This window comes from Equus asinus, chromosome 13 (assembly GCF_041296235.1).
Source record: "Equus asinus isolate D_3611 breed Donkey chromosome 13, EquAss-T2T_v2, whole genome shotgun sequence".
NCBI lineage: Eukaryota > Metazoa > Chordata > Mammalia > Perissodactyla > Equidae > Equus > Equus asinus.
In genome coordinates, this window is record NC_091802.1 from 24,804,330 (window position 1) to 24,828,066 (window position 23,737).

At 47.6% G+C, this 23,737-nt stretch overlaps 1 protein-coding gene across 1 annotated transcript; it reads right to left on the reverse strand.

The window, feature by feature from the left end:
- Positions 1-1,299: 1,299 nt before the first annotated feature.
- On the reverse strand, positions 1,300-7,753 carry CCL5 (C-C motif chemokine ligand 5). Its single transcript, XM_014862240.3, has 3 exons — positions 7,255-7,753; positions 5,927-6,038; positions 1,300-1,808 (listed from the first exon to the last, which is right to left on the reverse strand). Exons 1-3 carry the CDS (start codon positions 7,328-7,330, stop codon positions 1,721-1,723), a joined length of 276 nt encoding a protein of 91 aa, XP_014717726.1. The 5' UTR covers positions 7,331-7,753; the 3' UTR covers positions 1,300-1,720.
- Between the last annotated feature and the right edge of the window lie 15,984 nt (positions 7,754-23,737).

Here is a 23,737-nt window from a genome sequence, read left to right on the forward strand (position 1 = left end):
TCTGGTCTGAACTCCTAAAAAAGTATCAATGTACTTAAATACAAAAAAAGTCTGTTAAAGGACACCAAAAAGACACGACAGCTAAATTCAATATGTATACTTAATTGGATCCTTGATTTAAAAAAAAACAGCAATTGGGACAATTGTGGGGATTTGATGATGGACTGTATATTAGAAAATAATATTGTGTGGATGTTAAGTTTCCTGAGTGTGCTACTCATTTTGTGGCTACAGAGAACGTCCTTGTTAGTAGGAGATAGGTACTGAAACATTTTAGGGGCGAAGTGTTATCACACCTGCAACTTACTCTCAAATTCAGAAAAAAAAATGTGTATACCAACCATTTATATTATATGTACACACACACATATGCACAAAGATAAAGCAAATGTAGTAAAATGTTAATATTTGAATCTAGATGAACGGTATATGGGTGTATTCTTGCAAATTTCTGTAGGTTTTAAATATTACAAATTAAAGATGGAAAACAAAAAAAGTACCCCATGGGCTGTGGCATTAGACCTGGTGAGGTTAAATGTTGATTGTACCCCTCCCCCCCTTTTTTCTTTTTCTTTTTTTTTCTGTTTTGGGCAAGTTATTTCCCTCTTTTGCCAAGGATTTCCCCAACTGTGAACAGGGTTAATAATCTACCTAGCCCAAAGGGTTGTGAGGATGAAGGGTGATGAATGTAAAGGGCTGACACTGCCTGGCACATAGCGCTCAGTTAATACTAGCTATAATTGTGATGATATATATTGTCAATATGTTCATGTGAAGGGACACATAGATGGGAAAGTTGGAATACTCCCACCTTAAAGGTGTGGTGGCAGAAAACCACATAATACCTCATTCTCTTTATTTGAAAGAACTGAGATATTTGGGAATTGCCACTAAGTCCCATTCCAGGACCAAGAGTGGTGTTAAAGAAATCCACTGGGGATAAAGTGTAGGGTAGGCTAGGGTGGAAGGGGATCAGAGTGGGTAGAAGGGCCAATCACAGTCTAAGGAAACTGGGAGATGTGCTATGGCAGGGAGTGAGATAAACTCTTGGGGACTTTGGGGTGGTGATGTAGTGACCGTTGTTTCCCTCCAGAGTGGATGAGCCATAGTTACTTTACCTGCCCTGTCCTGCCCTGGACCCTACTTAGAGAGTTTGTGCTCCCAGGCCTGTTCACTGTGCAGGGCCACAGCCCCCAAATCTAGGGTAGACGCTGGATGTGTACAAGCCCGGGGCCCCTTGTGTGCTTAATGCTCATGAAGAAGAAAGGTTCCTGAGGAGAAAATCAAACAGGAGGCAGCTTTGTAATTGCCTTAAGAATTTTAATGGAAAGCTGATTTCTCACATTTGCCAGTCAGCCCTTCCAAGTGAGGGACCAAGAGGGAGCTTTGGCCATGGGACATTTCCATAGGAGTCCAACCTTTCTCCCCTCTTCACCTCCAGAGGCATGCTGACTTCCTTCCTGATCACAGAACCATAGGCGAGCCGAGGGGCCTGATGCTCAGGCCTAGAGACTTCCTGTGCACGAGGCAGAGCCTCAGAAGCTCTTGGAGGCTTTGGATGGGGGAGGCTTTTGTAACTGCTGCCGTGTGCTGGAATCTGCGCCCTCCAAGGAGCGAGTGGGAGTAGGGGGTTCGGGGGAAGCCTCCCAAGCAGGTTAGGACAAGAGCAAGAAGCAACAAGAAAGTTTGCACAAGTTCAGGTTCGAGATGCCCTCCAATCCTAGCTCATCTCCAAAGTGTTGATGTACTCTCGCACCCATTTCTTCTCTGGATTGGCACACACCTGGCGCTTCTTTCGGGTGACAAAGCTGTGGGAGAGAAGAGGGTGAGACTTGGTCAGCACTGGGACAGCCAGTTTCGAGGATAAGGCAGATTGAGGCATAAGGGGAAATGATGATGGTACTGTTTGGGTATTTTTAGAGCTCCATAAGATTGTATTTGTGGCTTTTTTTTTTTAAGGTTGGCACTTGAGCTCACTGTTGCCAATCTTCTTTTTTTTTTCTGCTTTATCTCCCCAAATACCCCCAGTACATAGTTGTATATTTTAGTTGTGAGTCCTTCTAGTTGTGGCATGTGGGACGCCACCTCAGCATGGCCTGAGGAGCAGTGCCATGTCCGCGCCTGGGATCCGAACCGGCGAAACCCTAGGCTGCTGAAGTGGAGCGTGTGAACTTAACCACTCAGCCATGGGGTCGGCCCCTGTATTTGTGGCTTTTAAGGAAAGGACATTTCCTCTTCTTTTGGGTCAAAGGGCTCCAAGCCAGAAGCAGATCTGTGTGCATTTTAACCCACAAACACATGCAGCCTGGAGAGTTAAGGGCATATGGGGCCTGAGGAGCCCAGGGTTAAGCTGGTTAACCACTAGCGTTTTCTCAGCACTTCCTCTGTTTCAGACCCTGTGCTGGGTGCTCAAGAGAAAAGGAGATGTCCTCTAGGAACTGTGTCATGGCAGAATACATGGGAGGTAAGAAGTGGTGAAACAAATACATGATTTGGCTTTAGATAACACGGTTCCAGGCACAGGGTAGATAACTCAACAAATGAACACATCTATGCATGTGTGGGTGAAGAAAGAAGGACATGAACTGGAGTCTTGATTTCACCAATTACTAGTAGGATCACCATGGGCAAATCACTTAGAGCTTCTGAGTCTATTTGCTTACCTGTAAAATGAGCATAGAAATAATTCCTACTTTGCACAATTGTTTTGAAGCTCCAATGAATAGCTAAGTGTGAAGAAAAATACCATACATGTGTTGTTATTGGAATACTGTGGGACCTCTGCTTTGGGGTGGGTCAGAGTAACTTGAAACCAAATGTCCTGGTACTGGACCATGTGGCTCAGAGAGGTCGTGGGCCCTGAGATATTGGCAATGTCAAAGCACTTCTACCAAATAACCGGCCAGAATGTGGAGGCCCATGAGAGCTAGACGCCTTATCTCTACAGGTGTTGGTGGTGTAAGTTTGAGGTATAAAGGCTGGGGGTCGGGGGCTCAGTCCGGCTGCCTGTCTCACCTGTTTGCTGGGAGGCTGGTCCTATCAGGAGGAGACCATGGGCCTGGATAGCACTGCTGCCAATTAACGTGTTACTTTTGGGTCAGCCCTGCCTACTTGGACCTTCCTCATTTTGGCTTCTCCTTCAGGATGTTTTCCCGAACCATTTTGACCCCAAATGTTTTCAAAGTGAAAAGGCTTAGGTTGTCTGGTGAGAAGGAGGATTTCTTGGTTCCTCTTCAAGCTCTATCATGGATAGTATTTGCTCTCAGAAAGCTGCTTGCCCTTTTCTGAGCCTCTCTCAGAGCCACTTGACTCTCTCTCTTTCTCCCACCCTGGTGTGCAGAGAAGAGAAAGGGAGCAGAATGGGTATTCTGGGCTCTTGCACCTCCTAGTGTTTGTTTGCTTATTTGGGGTGATGAGGAAGCGTGAGACCCAGAAGCTTCTGCCCCTGTGCAGCCAAGGGTCATACAGGAAATCCTGCCAGACTCACTGTTCTCTCCTCGGCTCCCTCAGCCTGTGGCCAGGAAGTCAAAAGGCCAGGAAACCAACATCTGGAGGGTTGCTCAGACCTCCATTTCCTCCTCCTCCCTGCAGAGTGTGAGACTGGAGAACGGCCCCTCCGTCCAAGCTTCTCTCCCTGCCCCCATTTTGGGGACCCTCTACTTGCCTGACTTCCCTCCTACCTCTCTTCCTGCTCTGTCTCATTGGTATCTTCCACCTTCACCGGCCCCTTGGGAGCAGGTGTGCTCAAAGTTGCTGTCCTTTTCTGTGTTTTTTCTCAAGTCTCTGGCACATGACGGGTGCTTAATGGATGTTTATTGAATGAATTAGCGAAAGAATGAATTGCATTGGCTCATCAAGTTTCCCTTGTCACTTCTATGTATATAATAATACATTTAAAGGAGGAGGAGGATGATAAGTGAATACTTAGCAGGCACCTACTGTGTGCCAGGGAATATTCTGGTTTTATCTTTCATTTTATTATTCTCACTTGGACCCAGTGAGGGAAGTACTTTTATTTTATTCCACTTTGCTGGTGAAGAAATTGAGGCTCAGAGCGGTTCAGTGATGGGCCCAAGCTCTGGCAGCTCCCAGTGGGCAGGGCTGGGATTCTAACAAAGGCAGACTGGCCCTGGAGCCAGTGCCCCCCAAGATTATGCTGTATTGCCACTCTTACATTGGGAGACCCCTTCCCTAGAGAAGAATGTCATAGCTCTAGCCCTAATACTGTTTCTTCAGCTACCAACCCTTGGTCTCACACTCCCTGCTGGACATTTCCGCAGGGTTGTCGTGCTGGCACCTTGGCCCTTTCCTCTTTAAACAGCTCTTCCTCGAGACTTCAGGAGGCCCTCCACTTCTCCAGCTGTCTGGGCTGAAACCTCAGCACACCCTCAACCCCCCTCTTTTCCTTGCTCCTGACCTCCAGTCACCTATCAGGGCTTACTGATTCCACCTAGGAAGGTTTCTCCCTCGTCTTCCTTTCCCTTCAGGTACTGCCGAGCCTTCAGCACCACTCAGGTGGGTAACGACAACGGCCTCGTAACTGGACCCTATTCTCTGGGCCTTCTCTGTTCCAGCTCCTTTCACACGTGGCAGCACTGATGCTTTCGCTTCATTGTGCTGACACTCAGGGCCCTCAGTGCTTTCCTACATGGAGACTCTGACGACACGCCCTCTGCCTGGCGCACCCCGCCCCTCAGGCTTTTCTCTGCCAGTCCAATCCCACCTCTGACAGCAGCACCCTTTGCAGCAAACCTCCCTAAATCCCTTCCCCTCACCCCCGAAGCTGGATGTGTTCCCCCTCTCCTCCTTCTGTCATGTTCTTGTGCACGGTGCTCTAGTCGTTGCTGCGTCTGTCTCATCCCTCTTATTAGACTATGAGTCCCGTAAGGGCAGGCATGGCGGTTTATTAATCTCTGCCTGCCCATAAGTGCTCAAAGGAGGGTTTCTTTTCTTTTGAAAAATACTTGTTTTCAGAAACAAAATTTGTAGTGCTAAATATTACCACTATACTTCAAAGGATTCACCAGAACCACAGGCCAGCTCTGAATACCTATAACGTTGCCAGTGTCACAGGAATTTTCAGATTAACAAACTTTGCCATTCTATAGGAAACTTCACGATTGCCTGATTTTCATTCTTTAAGTCTCTATCATCTTAAATTTCTTAAGCAACTATCGCTATTGAACTTGCTATAGTAGAAAGAGGAGGCTCCAGAGACAGGCTCCATCCTTCACTTACTGTGCAACCTTGGGCAAGTCACTAAACCTCTCTGGGTCTCAGTTTCATTATCTGAAACATGGAAAAAATTATGCTTTCCTGTCAGGGCTGTTATGATGAAATTTAGAGATAATGCATGTAAGACATTTGACACACAGTAGGCACTTCTTAGATAGTAGGGATTACTATATTTTCCCAAATATGTTAGCATGCATATTTAAAGGAGAATCTCATTTTATTTCTTCATCAATCAATCAATAAAGGTTTTTATTTTACACTCTTGACTACAACTAGGGCCCTGACCTCTGACCTCTCCTCCCTGGTTCCTCTGAGGTTGTGGGTGGATTTGACTGGGTGTGGGATATGGAGGAATTTGGGGTTCTTAACTGGAAAGGGATGACTGAGTCGATCTTCTCCATGCAGGGGCATTGCAGACTACGTTCAAGTAAAAGTCAGTCCGTAAAGATCTGAGACCTAACCTAGTCCATCAGAGTGGGGAAGATCCTCCAAGAATGCCTTGTTTAATCCTTTTACATGACAGCTGGGGAGTCTAAAGCTCCAGAGCGGGGAGCCATGGCTCTTTGAGCAGCAGGAGGATGGGCGGGAGCGGATAGGCCATCCTCTCAGAAGGCTCCTGGGGGGACTGGCCCTGGGACAAAAGGTCACCCTTCCTCGCCCCCCTGGAGGGTTCCACAGAGCTGAGACTCACACGACTGCTGGCATAGAGCACTTGCTGCTGGTGTAGAAATACTCTTGGATGTGGGCGCGGGGCAGTGGGCGGGAGATGTAGGCAAAGCAGCAGGGCGTGGTGTCCGAGGCATCTGGGAGAAAGAAAGAACGAGACCCCTGTATTCACTCCAGTGCACTCTGGGTGTTGTGCTGGGTACATTACATGATTTATCTTGAACGGACTATTATCTTCCTTTGATGAAACTGAGACTCAGAGAGGTAAAGTCACTTGGCCATGGACACACAGTGGCAGAGTGGGGATTCCAAGAGAGGACTGAGAGGAACTCCCCAATTGCTCATTGAGACCTTGATCCCAGCTTGTGTCCTCCCCTCTACACCATAACTCCATGCCTTTGGCTCTCAGGATATGCTGGGTCCCCTCCTGGCTTGTCTTGGGCCCTCTGCCCTTACCGTTGCCCTCCTAGGATCCTCAGTGGATTCAGAACCTGGTTTCTTTGAGCCCTAGGGTGGGGTTGGGGGAGGCTTCCAAAACTGAGACTTTATAGCTCAGCCAGGACCCCTCAGAGGGGCCTGAAGATGCATATTGCATCCTGGGAGCCTCTGGCTGGGGCATAGTGAGAAAGGCTCTGAACAGAGAAGAAGGACTTTTTGCTGGTCAATTAATTCAGGATAACCCTGGGAAGTGTCAGTTGCCATTTCTCAGCAGAGTAGGAGTTTTCAGGAGCCACATAGAACTGGGTTTGAACACCAGTTTCCCCACTTCCTAGCTGTGGACCTTGGGCAAGTTACTTCACCTCTCTGGGCCTCTGTTTCCCCATCTGTAAGTCAAGGATGCTACTCAAAAAGTAGTTGCGAATATTAAATAAGATGATATATGTAAAGCAATCAGCACAATACTTAACCCACAGTAGGCATTTAATTAGCTCTTATTATCCTCTCTCAAGCCCCTTTTTTTCCTTCTATGAAATAGAGGAAACTATGACTGTCCCAGGAGGGTTTTAGTTAATTGCTTAGAATTTTCTTAGAAATCCTGCTGGTGATTCATGTTTTGAGGTCAGCTTGAGCTGCCCCTGCCTACTAATATTAATATCCCCAGCATCAGTACACACTCAGCACCCACAGGGCTTGGGGTATAGACCTTGAAGACACAGAAAAGTCCATCAGAGGGTTCCTGCCATGAGGTGGCTTAGAGATCTATGAGGGACAACTGACACTGGGGTAAAGCAGTACATAAGAATGTAAATCATAGGGTTCAGACAGCAGAAATGCTGCAGTCAGCAAGAGGGCAAGGTCTAGGCCAGTCTGAGGGTCTGACTCCGGGGGCTGTGGTGCAAGACCCGGACTTACATGGAGAGGCAGATGCAGGAGTGCAGAAGGCGGCAGTGGCGAGGATGACCGCCAGGGCAGCTGCGAAGACCTTCATGGTACCTGTGGGCAGAGGCTGTGGGACATCCACACGCTGTCTCAGGATCTTCTGCAGGGACCGTCTGTAGCTCAGGCTGCCCCTTTATAAGGAGTCAGGCCAGTAGGGGGCGCCCCCTAAAGGGGAGTTTCCAAAACAGCAGCCACGCATTGGCTGATAGCTTAAGAGAAATTGCACAAACGGAAAAGAAAACTGAAATAGCCTCTGGAAATTTGAGTCTCTCTCTCTCTCTCTCTCTCTCTCTCTCTCTCCTCCTCACCACCCTCTGATCTCTCTCTCCTCCTCACCACCCTCTGATCTCTCTCTCCTCCTCACCACCCTCTGGTCCAGAGTGAGCTCCTCAGTTCCCCATTTGCCCTCAAGAAGAGCCAGCATGAGCACCAGTGGGGGAAAACCTCTTCCCGTGTTGGCATCCTCAGCTTCATCCTCTGGGCAGCAGTCCTCCGCAGAGGTCAGGAAGCTGCTTCCCCGGGGACAGGAGGAGGGGCAGTTAGGACAGGGTCAGAAACAACTGGGCATGTTATTGCTTTCAAAATTCTTGCTCATGCGTTACAGATCTGTATCTTCCCTCTCATCCATGGAAGGATGTTATTTATAAGGTGTTTTATTGAGAAGGGAAGCGTCCTCTGACATATAGTCCCCAAAGGAGGTGAGAGTACCCGCCCTACGATTGGGGCACTGGATCTGAACTGGACATTAATGACCTTTTCACCAGATATGAGTCAGAGTGATTTGTCCTGGGGGGTGGTTCTTGCTTTCATCACGGTCACAGGGTCACCCCCATTTACTTGTTGAATCTTCATTGGGAAAATTGCTTAATGTCTTTGAGCTTCTATGTCCTTATTTATAAGGTGGGATAATTGGCTATAGGCTTGTTGAGAAGCAGAGAGAGAGAGAGAGAGAAAATCTCTTATGCACATACTACTATTATTAGCTGCCGTTTACCAAAGCCTTACTCTGTGCTAGCCACTACTCTAAGGGCTTTGCATGTGTCAACTCATTTACCATTATTATGCTCATTTTCCTATTTCATAGATGAGGAAACTCAGTAAATGCTTGGGATCCCATCTCATTTCTAGGATCTTCTTGGGCACAGAAGTTACAGAATATGAAAGCTACAGGGGACTTTAAGGATCATTTTTTCCACATTCTTCAGTTGCAAAGGAGGAACCTGAGGCCCAGACAGTGGAAGGGACTCGCTAAGAACATGCAACAGATGAGTGACAGGCTCAGATCCCAGGTGCCCTGACTCCCACTTTAGTGCTCTGTCCATAAGTACTGCTCAGCATGAAAATTTTCATGGTTGGGGACATCCTTGAAGCTGACCCATGTGGTGGTCTGGATTAGAGCCAGGGTCCTTACTCCCTTCCAGAGAATTGGATACAGTAAATCTTCATCAATTCCTAGTTGGATAATTCAGAATTAGTAACAATTTGGCCTGGGCTGGGCTAAAGTTGAGTTCTGAATTATCTAAGAGAAAAGTGTCTATTGACAGTGACAAAAGTAAACAAACAAAAAAATGTAATGTAAAAAAATACGTGATCTTATACCAAGAATGTTTTCTTGCTGGCTACTGCCGCATATGTAACTTAGTGGCTGAGGGTGACTGAATCACCCAGAATGGGAACACCTTGTCTTGTTTCTTCCTCACAATGACTTTGAGGCACGGTGGTTATTATTCTCTATTTACAGAAGTGGAAATTGAGCCCCAGAAGAGGTCATTAAGGTCCTCAGGGTCACACAGCTGATAAGTGGGATTTGAACCCAGGTGTTTCTGATGACCAGGCTTAAGCTCTTTCCACTGACCCACATCAGTCAGGCAGTTAATAGTCACTGTGTCTTTTCTAGGTGCCACGTGCTGTTCTAAGCTTATCACAAGAAGCCTCTCAGTCGCTCCTCACGACTCGTTAAGCAATTAACAATAGAAACACAATTTTAGAAAGCATGGCCATCTAATTTAAAGAAACCATTGCAGGCACTGTAGAAACATTCATCCATCCACACGAAATGTTTGCCTGTTTTATTTGTTCCTTCACATAGCCGCCTTAGTTACCAAACTGTGAAGCCCGGTGGTGAAGAGGAGGGGCTTCGGTGTTTCTCCCATTTACTAGCCTGGTGGCTTCAGGCAAATTACTTAATCTCTCTGGTCCCATAAATCAGGGGTAATAATAACAGCCCCTCCCACAGCTGTTGAGACAATTAAGTCCCCATAAATGTGCTCATGCTTGTAAAGCTTAGTATAATGCCTGACACATGTTAACTACTTAATAACATTGGCTATTATTATCCTGTTATTATTAAGAGTAAGAAAATGGCAGTCCCTTTAAGGATATTCTATAATTTAGGCTTTCAGCAATCTAGACCAGACCTCCAGGTAATATGGATTAGTGACCTTTATTATAAAAAGTCTTTATTTTTAAGCAGATGGGTCAGTTGAGGCTTGGAGAGGTTAAGTGACTTGCTTAAGGTCATACAGCCTAAAGTGGTAGAACTCAAAATTGAATCCCAAATCTGTCTGGGCTCATAGATTTTCCAGCACAATGCGTTGTTCTAAAGAAGTCCTCAAACTTTTGCTAAAGCTCAGTTTTTCCATGTGAGCTCTGTTTCTGTTTCCTTTTCCTGAACTCAGTTTCCCTCTTTAAGGAAGCAAGGAAAGTATTTTCCTGGATACCAAATATGCTGAGTCGGGACACCAGCTGAGGACAGAGGTGAGGGCACCCACAGATGGACCAACATGGTCCTCATCTTTAAATTCTGGTGAAGTTGCCTACAGTGTGTAAGTGTGTGTATGTCTGTGCATAAATGGTAGTAGGATGGTGGGGTTGCTGAGCAGGGATAGGCAATGGGGAAGTGGTTTTTTGATCAAAAAGAGAGTATTTTTCTTCCTTTTTGGTGGTTCCGGTGGATTGTGGGGGGCAGAATAAGGAGAAGAACCCAAGTGTAATTCCATTTCTGCCACTCACTTTCTCCTGTGCAAAATCAGGGTTCAGACTCATGAAATCAGTACATTCTCTGGCTCCAAAGCACTGATTTCATGAGGAAATCAAACAGCCTGTTTAAAGTAAACAGTGTGGTACCTGGTACAGGGTGGGTGTTCAGTGAATAGCAACTGTCATTATGATTCACTGAGAATTTTATGTTCCTGAAAATTAGGAACGCCTGTCTGTCTGACTGCCCCACCGGTGGTTGAGAGGATCTGGGAAATCAGTGACTGTGGATATGCTTAGGAGACTGTAAGGTGAGGCACAAAATCATATGCCGGCTCTGTCCTCCCTGTCCCACTGGGGTGCGTGGTCTACACCACTCAATCTTCCTTATTCACCCTGCAATCTGCTACTGAGAATTGCTGAGAGCCAGGTGCTGCTCTAAGCACTGCGAACACCACGGTGAGCAAGTCAAAGACCTGCCCTCTGGAGCTTACGCTTGTTGTGTCAGGGGAGGAGGGAGCTAGACAATAACAAGAACAAATACACGCTTTTATTGCGAGTCATCTTTTCACTGGTCTTAACTCCCTGAACACGGTGACAGAGTCCTATGCTTTTTCTTTTCTGTTTGCTTTTTGTATTCTCTCCCTGCTTTCTAACAGATGTCTTGGACATGATAGATGCTAAATTAATGCTGGTTTAGCCTTAGTAACCTCTTATAGCATCTTGATTAAGTACATGGGCTGTCTAGAGTCGGACTCCTAGATTCAAAGCCCAGCTTGATTACTTGTTAATGCTGACCTTGAGCAGGTTGCTTACTTTTTCTGGACCTGAGTTTCTTTATCTGCAAAGTGAGAGATTGGTTCCAACCTGTTTTGGGTAATGGAGCCCTTTAAGAATTTGATGAAAGCTGTGAACACTTTCCACAGATGTGTAGAGACCTACACAGATGCACACACATGTAATTTTGCATATGAGGGGTTCAGAGACCCAGCAGGCTCATTGATGGACGTCTCGAGTTTATAGGGCTGGTTCTCATCAGCATTTATACCTCCTGCACCCCTTTTCCTAGCATATTCCTCCATAAAGTCAGACATATACTCCCTCCAGCCTAGCTCAGCCCCTCCCCTCCTGGCCCTGTCTTCCTTTTTCCTCTTTCGTTCACTTTTTCCCTAAGCTAAGCTGGCTACCTGCCCAGCCTCACGCTATGACATTTGGAAACCAAAGGCAGGCAAGGAAAGTGAAACATCATTCATCTGGATTCCAAAGTTTTGCTCAGACCTGGAGTTCCCCCTATGACTGTGTGGGGAGCAGCTCTGGCTTTCTGGTTGCTTTTTAAAGAATGTCCAAAGCAGGGAAATTCCCTCCATTCTCTAGGAATCCCAGTCTGGGCCCTAAGAGAAGCCTGAGACAAAGTCATTTCCTCCCGATGGGCCTTAATCTTCCCCATCTGCAAATTGGGAGTTGCTCCCCAGTTGTGTCCCTGCTCTGCTCCTGTTTACAAGTGTAAATATTTCCCACCCAAGCCAGTGAGCTGCTGTCTCACCCTTCCCTGTTTCTATGGGGCCCTGCTTGGGGTAGGAGCTCCATTATTGCTGTTGGAAGATGTGTAGGAGGCAGCAATGCCGAGGTACAAGCTGAGGCCTCCCAGCAGGCTCAGGGGACTTGCCCAGGTGGAGGCAGGATTCAGACCCCTATCCAGAACTCTTTCTTCTGCATTCTGCCCTTGCCTTTTGGTCTAGCTCTGGTTTGTCTTTTCCATGTCATTCTACTCTGCGCCTCATCTCCCCTCCCCATCACCTCGTGTGCATTTCATCATGTCAGAGGTACTGACTGTGACAACTGTTCTCATAGTTCCAACCACATTCAGGCCAGAGGGTTGCAGCTTGGCGTACGCCTGCTCTTCTCACCTTCACCACACGGGACAGTGACTGTCTACACCCACTTGTTTTCTGTAGCTGGAGACCACATGTTGTGTTCTTGTTGATGTGCTCACCCACCTTGGGTTACTGGAGGAGCCCACCGCAAGATGCCTTGGGAGGCGGGGAGCCCTGGGAGCGAGACCCAGGGGAAGCATCAGTTCTTCCAGAACTGCTGGTGACAGATGATTTCAGGTCCTATTCCTCCTGACACAATGGAGTCTGTTGTTTAGTTTTGTTTTCCTCTGTGTGTTTGTCAGAAGCTTCCCCTTTCTTTGTGAGTACTCCCAGAGCACCACCTCCCTCCCGCTGCCCCCAGCCCCCAGGGGAAGCCTGTGCAGAGGGAGAAACTTAGAGTCAAAGTCAGACAGGTCACTTCCTCTCTGTATGTCTTTGGGCAAGTTATTAACTATTGTACAGCTTGGTTTCCTCTCTGGAAATGGGGCAAAGAATACCCACCTCCTCAGACACCTCTGAGGATTAAATGAGGCAACCAGTAAGCTGCCCAGCATCCTTCCTGGCATGAGTAGATGTTGGGAAGACAATTCCTTCCCTTCCTTTCCCCAAATGTCCAGGCTCCAACGTTTCTTCCCTCAATGTCTCCCCCTCCCAGTAGGGCTGTCTGTCTCAGCTCAGAGGTAGGAGGCATGGAGGTGGGTGAGGGGGAGTTTACAGTGATTTTCCATGAGCTGTTAAGCACTGTGCTAGACACTTTAGGCATTATTTCACTTATTTTGAAGAAAATACATAGAAAACGGTGATGACTCAGGCCTGCCCTGAGCTCTCCAGCTCTCTGTGCGGCAGACTTTAGAGATTCAGCGCCCATGCTCTGTCCTTCACTCGATTTCTCTCTCTCTGAGCCTGTCCGTGGGGTGAAACATTGTTCCCCTTTCCCCCTGCCTGGCTGTCCCCACAGCCAACCATACAGACCCTTTTACAAAGAGCTTCACAGACAGGCTTACAAAGGAAGTGACACAAGTTTCAGAATCTTACAGGACTCCAGCGGTTGTGGTCTGGATTCTGCCCCTTTTTTTGGGCTGGTCCCGGGAAGCTCCTTAGCCTCTTGCCTATCGCATCCAATTTTAGGGATGGGGGCCCCAGTCTCTTGCTTCTCCTCTATGCTATACCCCCTCCACCTGCCCCTCTCAGCACTTAGGCCTGCAGAGCATTCAGGCTACGACAGTAGGGACCTTGGGACCTCCCCCATGCGTTTGCATTTTTGAGGACCTCCAGCGGGTGAGGAAGTCCCCTTGGGAATTTCCTCAAAACGGGATTTGGAAATTCTGCACCTTAGTCATTCCTTACAGAGAAAGCTTTGGGCAGAAAAAAGAGCAAGGCACTCTTTTTTTTAGGTGACCTGAGTTCTAGTCCCAGTTGAGCTTGAAAATAAGTAGTGAGATTTTGGCCAACCACTTACCCTTTGTGGGCCTCAGTTTCCTCATCTAGGAAATGGAGCTTTGACAATATTATTTCAGAGGACTTTCTCAGTTATAAAATACAAATCCAAAGGATTTCTAGTGTGCTGGAGGAGGTTTGGAGGTAGGTGTCCTGTTGCCCCTAATATCGGTTTTCCTAACTCCTCCTACAGTAAGGCTCAGGGTTTATCATCCCTTCTTACCTCACCACTTAGCTCACAGACTCCTCCCGTGGGCAGGACTGGATTCATCCATTCATTCACTGCTCTACCCTGTCCCTTCTCTATGCACTCCTTCATCTTTCCATTCCTCCACCCCTCCATTCATTCATCTACTCATGCATCTCTACATCTGTGTCATTTAAAATTCATTGTTTATAAGTGCAGAAAAGAACTTTGGCTAACTTAAGCAGGAAGGTAATGAACGTACTAGGGGTAATGTTGAGTAGCTCATAGAATGGATAGGGTATTGGAGAACCTGACTTGGAAGAGGGATGGCGAGAAACCAGAGAAGCTCTGGGTATTTGGGCAGCAGATGCTACTTGACAGTCCCATCAGGGTACCACTGTTGAAATAAATGTTCTCCAGCCATTTTTCCTATCCATATCTCAATCTACTAAGGGTTCATGGTCCTAGGGGAGGGAGGATGACCGGCCAGGCTTGTGTCATTTGCTTGCTTCTTGGCTGGGAAAAGATAGAGCACCCGATTTGCAGTCCACTGAGATTGTATACCCTGGGAGAGAAGTAATTCCACAAAAGAATGTCAAAGTGATATTTGGAAGGGGTAATGGATGCTGTGTAGAAAAATGAAAACACAAACAAGCAAAGAAACAAGTTAAACCAATACTCCACCCACCCATCCATCTATCCACCCACCCACCCACCCGCCCATCCATCCATCCATCCGTCCAGCTATCCTCTCAGCCAACTGAGCAGCACACCTTTATTGAGCGCCCATCATGTGCCAGAGGCCGTGCCAGGCACTTAGATACATTATAAAGCCACCCCTCAGAAACATCCCAAAAGTCTCCTCACAAAGGACATATCTCTGGAGACGAAACAAAGATGGGGATCTAGGGAAAGGACTTCACGTATATCCGTGTATTGGAGGGTCCCAAACAACATTGCTAGGGACGTGGTAGCTCTTTCTGGATGTGGGCATATAGGGATGATGTTTTGTGGACGTCTCGCTCTGCCAGGAGATTGCTTATCATGGAGGCAGAGCAGAATGTGGCCAGGATCAGGTCCCAGAAAACCTAGGTCTGCCTCTGGTCTCTGCTGCTTTCCAACATTGGGCAAGTCAGGCCTCCTTTTCCTTCTCTGTAAAATGGGAAGAGTGAATATAAGAATCCCTGCCTTGTCTAACTCAGAGAACTGCGATGGAAGTGAACTAAGTTAGAGGATGGGAAGGCACTTTCTAAGGACGGAGAAAGAGAACTGTTCACCATGTTGACTTCTTTTTCCAGAGTGGCCGATGACAACACCCATGGCTCATATGCTACTCTCACTTCTTTCCTGCCCTCACTGCCCACCACTCAGTGGTAACCATGGAGAGGTTGTTGTGTTTTTCAGTTCATTAGGCTGGTGGATGAATGTCCAGGGTAATCACTGCTACTCACCTCAGAGAAGTGGGTGGACAAGGCTCTGTGGGCCCAAGTAGGCTGGAAAGAGCAGCTAGGTAAGTGTATGGATTCACCCAGCTGTGAGTGAGTGTGTATGTGTGGGAGCAGGTCCCGGTTTCTTGTGGGTGGGGATGAAATAATGAGGGGAAGCACTATACCATGTGGGTGGCCCAACTATTTTCAGCTCACAGTAGGAAGCAGCTGGGTTCTCCAAGGTGTGGCCAAGTCAACACAAGAGACTACAGCTGAGATGAGAGGATGACACACATGTAGTCTGGAGGAATTAGCCGTGGTCTTGCGGGGTTCCAGGTGACCCCGGGTGAGGCATGTCAGTTCTCTGAGCCTGCTTTCTCATCTGTGAAATGGGTGGCTCGCCTGCAGGGAGCAGCCTGTTGGTGGTGCTGGCTCATATTTGTCACTTGCTGTTCTAGGATGAATGTTTGGGCCAGGCATGGGCTTGCCTGTCTGCCCCTCGGCTAGTCTCTTCCAGCTAACAGTCTTTTCCTCATATAAAAGCACTCTCTGTGCTATCTTTCATTGGTGGTGGATGACACATTGTTACAACATCTATAGAGGGCAGTTTGGCAAAATCTATTAAAATTTTAAAAGCACATATTTTATTTAATAAGCACTAGCAATCCTACTTCTAGGAATTTATCTTCCATATACTCACACATGTACAACATGATTTATACAGGATATTCATGGTTTGTAATACTGAAGATTGGGGCAGCCTCATTGGCCATCAAAAGGAACTGATTAAATAATTCTGGTACTTCATATAATGCAATGTCAGGCAGCTACTAAAAAGAATGAGGCAGCTCCCTACGTGCAGATATGGAATGATCTCTAAGATACACCAAGTAAAAGAAGCAAGGGACAGAATGGCTTATGTAGTACGCCACATGTGCGTAAAAGGAAGGGTAAACTCGTATATTCTTGTAAATGCATAGATCCTCTTTTGGAGGCTCATAGGAAACTGGTAACAGTTCCCTTCCCTTCCCATTAGGAAGGGTAATAGAAGAGAGGCCTTGGGAGGAGTGTAGGAGGGAGACCTCCTTTTCATTCTGTATCACTTTTTATCTTTAGAATTTTGTATCATGCACATATCTGATCTATTTATAAAAAGTGAGGCGGGATGTGCCAAGGTGTCTGGGGAGAATTCCCATGGAGTTTTGGTCCCAAGGCTCTTTCATTCCTCAGCCCAGTGAGAGCTCCAGGTCTGCTCAGTGGGGTTCCCTGAGGTGGGATGACTCACCCGGTGGCTCATCCTACCCCAGCCCCCGCACCTCACCCTTCGCCCCATCAGGGAAGTGGGCTTTTAGAATCACACTTTGACACCAAAAACACAGCGTTACATGCCTTCCTCCAAAAGGGAAGAGTGACATCTGATCCCCAGGGAAAGGAAGGGTAGATCATTATCTCCTCTGACAGAGGGTGTTGTGTAGTGTTAACAGCACAGGCCTTGGAGTTGCACAAGCTTCCGTTCAGATTCTAGCTTCTGCTGTCTAAGCTGTGAAAACTCAAGAAACTGCCTGATCTTGCTAGATGGTTTCCTCATCTGTAGAATGAACTGACTACTACTGAACTCAGCCAGTTTTAGTAGAGCTGGCTAAAGCTGAGCTGTCTGGTCTAAAATGAGGGCAAAAATCTTCTTAGGGAGGGAATTACTCTTTGGTTTAGGGGAAAAAAATGCTTAGTGGTAATGTTGGATTATAAAAGGGGAGACCCCATACCTCATCCCACCCCTATCTATATTGCCTAGAGAGGGCTAAATTGTTCTGCATAAGAAAAGTAAGATCGGTGGGCAGGCCCGGTAGTGCAGCGGTTAAATGTGCATGTTCGGCTTCTCAGCGGCCCCGGGGTTCGCCGGTTCGGATCCCAGGACATGGCACCGCGTGGCAGGCCATGCTGTGGTAGGCATCCCACATATAAAGTAGAGGAAGATGGGCACGGATGTTAGCTCGGGCCAGTCTTCCTCAGCAAAAAGAGGAGGATTGGCAGCAGATGTTAGCTCAGTGCTAATCTTCCTTGAAAAAAAAAAAGAAAAGTAAGATTGGGAGTTGTTCATGGTGAGGATTGGTATGGGGTTGTGAGGGAGAAGAGAGGACGTTTTCTGGGTTCCCAGGTCTTGGGAAGAAAATCATGCCAGGGAGAGAGTAATTTCTTCTGGCAGGGAGTTGCCAATGGATTTTTAAGGCAGGGATTTTTATGGCTAATACCCAATTTCAAGTTCTCACCTGAATTATTCTGTGCTACATTCAGAACACATCTTTTGCCCAAATTTCCAGTAAACATCTGTTGACACCCAATAAACTTACGTCATTGTTGCTCTGGGGGAATGGAGAAATGAGGGCCCTGACCCACATGGGGTGAAGCAGCATGTGAAGAAACAGAGAATTCAGTGGAAGCTGGGACTTGGAGGGAGAGGTGCAGGATATGACACGAGCCTTCACTTCTCCTTGGGGTTGTGGGTGGCGTGAGACTCTTGACAGCTTGCAGTATCTGAGATGTGGAACGGGACAATTTTTTTGGATATTCTGGTGAGGCTCTGGATGACTCTATAGCAGAGGCTGCAGAGTGTGTAACTTAAAAAGAATAGAGGATGTGCTGAGACTCAGGCTGGTGAGAACTGGGTGGGACAGTGGCAGCAAGTGAGGGACCACGGGCCCTGGCCACACCCAGAGAACAGACCACAAGTTTCCCCAGCTGTGGCACTGAGGCAGTCAAGAGGGTTCAGAGGCAAGGTGAGATGAGTCGCATCTCAACGTGACCTCAACTGATGCCAGCAGGATGAGAACTGTGTCCCTCACCCCCAACCAGGGCCACAAGGCTGCTTAAGTGCCCTCTGCATGCTGAAGCCGTGTTGGGAAGTAAGAAACACCCCTGACAAGGAGTCTGAACTTCACATTGGCCGTGGATATTTACTTGAAGTGTGAATGCTTTATTCCAGAGGAGATGGTTTCCCAGTGTTTCTTCCACCATTGGTGGGAATGGATGTTCCAGTGTGAGATCCGTTCCCGAAAATAAAGAGAGCCACTTTTTTTTTTGTATAGCTATGTTGTCACATGTAAATTTTTGAAAATATGACATGATAAATGCTGAAGAGCCACCCCCACTGTCACTTATACACACGCTCCTCCAGCCACAAAACCACCCTCTCATATTGCAGACACACAGGCTGCTTTCCAGCATCAGTGCTGCAGCCACTCAGACCACCAGCATTTCTGTCTTCAAAGCTTCATTAGTGCTTCTGAAACAGGAGGGAGCCTCTGACAGTTGGGAGCTGTCCCGTGATTGTTTCAACCCTCTTAGTAAGGCTTAATCTCCCCCCAGGGACCAGGCAGGAAATACATCCTACTTTCTGTGGAACTGTGAAAGAAAGCAAGAAAGAAAAGAAATGGAAAACATAGAGGCTGAGGTTGAGTCAGAGTGAGATGGGGCTGGACCCAGGCCCACGGGTGTCAGGGTGGCTGGATTTTCTCTTTATTGTTCTGTAGAACTTGTCCTTCACTCTTCTGTTAAACCGGGGGGTGGGGGTGTGATATTAGACAATTCTTCCCTCGAGGCTTTTTGGGGAGGTTAGGTGAGATGATATAAAGAATTTAACAGTGCCTGGCACATTGTGAGCACGCTACAAAATAGCCGTCGTGATTTTGGTTATTCTCTCCCACCTCTGTACTGTTGGTCTCTTTCTTTTCTCTCTTACCTCTGCTTTCCCCATCAGTGCAAAGGTGAATACTGATATCATTAAGAATCTGTCCTCTGAAGAAATGGGAACTTTCCAGTTGGGAGTGGGAGGCTGGTCACAGGGATCATCTTGACCCCATAGTTTGGGCAGCCAAGCCAAAGCAGCGTGGACTCTCCACCTCTCTCACCTCCTGCTCTAGAAAGCCAGCTCTACCCCTTACTCGCTGTCTGACCCTGGGCAAGTGGCCTAACTCTTCTGAGCCTGTTTCCGTGTTGGTGCTGTGGGGATGATACTATACTCCATAGCGTGGCCAGGAGAGTGAGTTGACACACTCTGTGTCTCAGGCCCAGCCGCATGCTTGGCATATGGCTAGTGCTCAGTACAGAGCATGCAGCTGCCTAAACGAAAATGATGAAGCTCCACTGGTCAGGGCAGCAACCTAGGAGTTATTCTTGACTTTTCTTTCTCTCACACCATTCTTGGGTTAGGATTCCCCAGAGGCAGACCTTGACATAAGGATTTGAGTGCAAGTAGTTTACTGGGAGGTGATTCCAGGAAGTTCCAGTATGGAAACAGAGAAATGAAACATACAAGGGAAAGAAGCCATGGCAGGGTTCTTTAGTGAGCAGATTTCCATCGTAATGGGGCGACTCAGGCTCAACCCTGCTGGGGACCTTGGGGGACATCTGGGAGACTGTGGTTGAGCATGTCTCAGAGTAGTCTCCTTGAGGGGCCATAGTGGACTGATTTGCCCACCAATGCTTGTCTATCGTCGATTGAGGGATGCTTTCAGGGTGAACTCCCCAGCATTCCCCTCTTGCTGTGTTTAGGCCACCCTGCAGCCTGGGAAGGCCCTCAGGCAGAGTTGCAGGTGCTTGCAATAGAAGGATTGGCCAACAGTTGTGTGGTCTGGATTAAAAAGATGAGATAGACCAATAAGATTCCTCTCTTGGGGCCTTGGAAACGGGGAAAGAGAGAGACCGGGCAGTGGGGGCATAAGACCTTTCTCAGCTAGTACACCTAGAAGCTAAGCTGAAAGTGTAGATTCTATGAAGACGGCCCTTTGGGACCATGGGGAGGGCTGGATCAGGCACTGTCAGGTCCCATTTAGGGGCCTTGGAATCAGACATAGATTTGAATCCTGGCTTGGTCACTTAATAGTTGTGTGAGTTGGAGCAAGTTGCTTAAACTCTCTGAACTCTCCAAGATTTTCTCACATGCCATATGGCTATGACAGGTGTAAAGTGCCTGACACATAGAAGATGTTCAGTGAGTGTTATTTCCCTTTTCATTTCCAACTGCCCCACCTCTTACTCCTTGGAGCTGGGCTGTGATAAGGTTGCGGGGTTGGAAATGGGTTTGGAAACTGATGCTCCTTAGGAAGTGACAGAGGAGAACTCTAGCTAGAAAAGGGGAAGTGGAGGCACTTTCATGACTCAGAATTTCCACTTTTGTGCTCCCAGGCAGGACTGTGAAGACAGTCATTCCTCCTGCCATTGTGAGATGTAGGCAGACAACACTGAGTAAGCCCGGGGCTTGTCACTCAGTGGGGGATTTCTGGAGCTGGGCTGGAGAGGAAAAGACTCCTCCCCACCCTGGGGGCTGGCAAGGACTCTGTTCTGCAGAAAGGGAAGAACTGAGGCAGGTGGGCACCCCGCCAGTCCTGCGGCCAGCTCCACAGGAGGCTGCTAGTGGTCCCACTGTGGTTCAGCCTCAGGATGGGGTCAAGGGAGTTTGTGGTCAGACCAGAGTTACAGGGAAGCCACAGTGGGAACACCCTCAGCTGCCTCCTGCCTCCTTCGTGGATCTCCACACCAGGGACACAGGGTAACAAGAAATTAATGAAAATTATGTAAGTAAAACACAAACATGGAAAAGATTCAAATCATTCTAACAGATTTAAATAATGTAGAAGTACCTAGAATAGCTAAAATCTATGTGACAACCTAAGGTTTATAGGGAAGAAAACTTTATGCTTATAACTTAATCTGATGTACACTCTTATCCTGTCCTGTTGCTGGCTTGATGTGAAACTTTAATCTCTGCCTTTCTGGAGTATGCTAGGTGTTTGGGGGGCCTATGTGATGATCTGCCGCCACAGGTTACTGCCAAGCCATCTTCCCTGGGGTTGGTGTGGCCTGTGGTCTGGCGGCATTCTGATAGTTTGGGGTCGTACTCGAGGACGTGGAAACCTTCCCCAGGGCTGCCCTGGCCCATCTGCCTCAATGTTCTCCACAGCCTTCCTCTTCAGGGTCTCCCTGCTTCCTGGCAGCGTTGCTGGGACGTGCATGTGGCACCTGCCTCCTTCCAGCCCAAACCAGGACTGTCTTTGGCTTGGAAGAAATCCACGCTCCTTAGTAATTCTGGTGAAGACGTTGAAAAGATATGCTTTGAATCCTCTTTTATGCTTTCTGTAGAGGGCTTAGGCTTTTAGAACACACAAGCCAAAGAGACTCACAGTTTTGTTCTCTGCCCTCATCGCTCCTGTGAGACGGGTGGAGATGCATGGTGCGGACTATCTGCTTGAATGAGGGAAGGGAAGAGGGGATAAAAACAGGGAAAGACGTCAAAATATCCTACCAGAGAACAAAGCATGGAAGCTTGTCTTCCAATAGCACTCCCTTACCCACTGGTAACTCCCACGAGCGGTTTCTTCTGCATTTGCATACGTGCATATTTGGGAACCCGAGTTAGTCCCTAAGAGGGTAATGTCCCTCTACACCCAGGACCATTTCTCTACCTCCTCCCTATATCCATTTTACCACTTAAAAAATGCCCTGCTAGGGGCCGGCCCAGTGGCATATTGGTTAGGTTTGCATGCTGTGCTTTGGCGGTCTGGGGTTCGCGGGTTCGGATCCCAGGTGTGGACCTACGCACCACTCATGGAGCTGTGCTGTCACAGTGTCCCGCGTGCAATATAGAGAAAGAGTGGCATAGATGTTAGCTCAGGGACAATCTTCCTCACCAAAAAAACCAAAACCAAAACAAAAAACACATACCCTGCTAGGGAGCAGTAGACTATAGCTGGACAATCAGGTCTGGTTACATCAACCCCCTCTGCACAATCCCAGCTGCCTTTTCCCTCATGGACACATGGTTTCCAAGGGAGCAGTACAAAATTCTGTCTCTGCTTTCCCACTCCTTTGGTCTTCCAAACCCTGAGCTCCTTATTTTAAAAAACTTATTTAAGTATAACTTACATAGAATGATGTGTACAAATCTTATAGCTTGATGAATTTTTACACATGTATATACTTGTGCAACCACCGCCTGGATCTAGGTAAAGAATATTCTCAGCTCCCCAGCAGTTTCCCTCATGTTCTCTTGTGGTGACTATCCATCCCTCAATGACTCTCCTTGAATTTCAAGTAAATGGACACATATTGCATGTACTGCTATGAGTCTGACTCTTTTGCTCCAAATCATGTCTGTGAAATTCATTCATATTGTGTTTATCAGTGGTCTGCTCTTTTTCATTGCTGTGTAGTATTCCAAAGTATGGCTACGTCATAATCACTAAAGCTGAACACAAGCTTCTCTGATTTCAGGTTTCCCTCCAACCTCTTTGCTGAAGAGAGAACTTCATGACATGATGCTATCCGCTTGTTTTCCCTGGACTCCTGCCCTCTACTCTTCTTCCCAGTCCTCTGGGGGTGGAAGGGGGAGGGTTTCCAAGTTCTCCACCTGTCTCTACATCTTATCTTCCCCCTTATGAGGAGGGATTGGCCCTGCCTTCTTTCCTGGAGCCACCAGCAAGGGGCAGGGAGAGAAACTGGTTTGCTGAGGAGGAGCTCCAGCAAGGTGATCCCTGCTGCTGAGTTTATATGGGGCTCCTGATGGGTGAGGGAGATTGTAGAGGGAGAAAACAGTCAAAGGATCAGAAGGAAATGATGGGAAGGGCTCTGGACTTTCACAAGGCTGTAGCATTGGGGTTGTGCCAAGTTTAATCAGATCTCCCAGGGGCTGGGGATCTAGAGCTGGAGTTGTAGTTACTTACAAGGATGCTCAAGGACAGGAGTCATCTTGGTTCTGAGCCCAGTTCAAAGCAGGGAAGCAGGGGTTGACTTGGAAGGGACTGGCTGGACTGAGTTGGCGAAGTGGGCCCTGGCTGCTGGACTGGAGAACAGGACTTCACTTGGGAGGTTCCTGTCCCCACGAGGCCCTGTCAAAGAGTGCCTGACAGGCAGGATGGCCTTCTAGGGACATCAAAGAGCTTCTGAGGGTCCTAGGGTAGCAAACAACTATTTCTGGACCCCATTAAACAGTGGGGCACATCCTACGGGCAACCCCCAGGCAACACTGGGGAGGAATGAGCATCTGCAGAGGCTGGGATGAGACTGAACTGTGACAGATATGGACACCTCTTCTCTCTGAAACTTTCTGCTCTCAGGCACCCTCATTTAAATGCCAAATTCAAGCCTGGCCTCTCCAGGCAATCCTGCATAATCCATAATTACTCTCATCTCCTCTCAAGAGGATCCTGCTACCTCCACCTGGACATCAGTGGAAAGGCCTATTAATTCTTGGTTGAAAGTGGCAGGAATCTAATTCAAATGGGTTAATCCAGAAGGAAACTTAATGAATCACGTAACTAGAAAATGCAAGAAGTTTCATGCTTCAGATCTGGCTTGATCTAGAGGCTCAAACAATGTCATCAGGGGTTTCTTGCACTCCACTTTTCATCTCTGCTTCTTCTGTGGGTTGCTTGGTTTTCTTCTTCTGAAGATGGGCTTCCTTTATGCAGAGGTGGGAGGAAGGAACAAAGCCACCCAGTGTTTGAGACTTTCATCATTCTAGTCCAGCCAACCCCAGTAAAGAGCAAGCTTCTTTCTTCTAA

Bases quoted from the DNA above. Each gene is read 5' to 3' on its own strand.
- CCL5 (XM_014862240.3), bottom strand. From the start codon at position 7,330: ATGAAGGTCTTCGCAGCTGCCCTGGCGGTCATCCTCGCCACTGCCGCC. The intron at 6,039-7,254 runs GTAAGTCCGGGT...TCTTTCTCCCAG, and splicing joins TCCTGCATCTGCCTCTCCAT to ATGCCTCGGACACCACGCCC. The intron at 1,809-5,926 runs GTGAGTCTCAGC...TCTCTCCCACAG, and splicing joins TGCTCTATGCCAGCAGTCGT to CTTTGTCACCCGAAAGAAGC.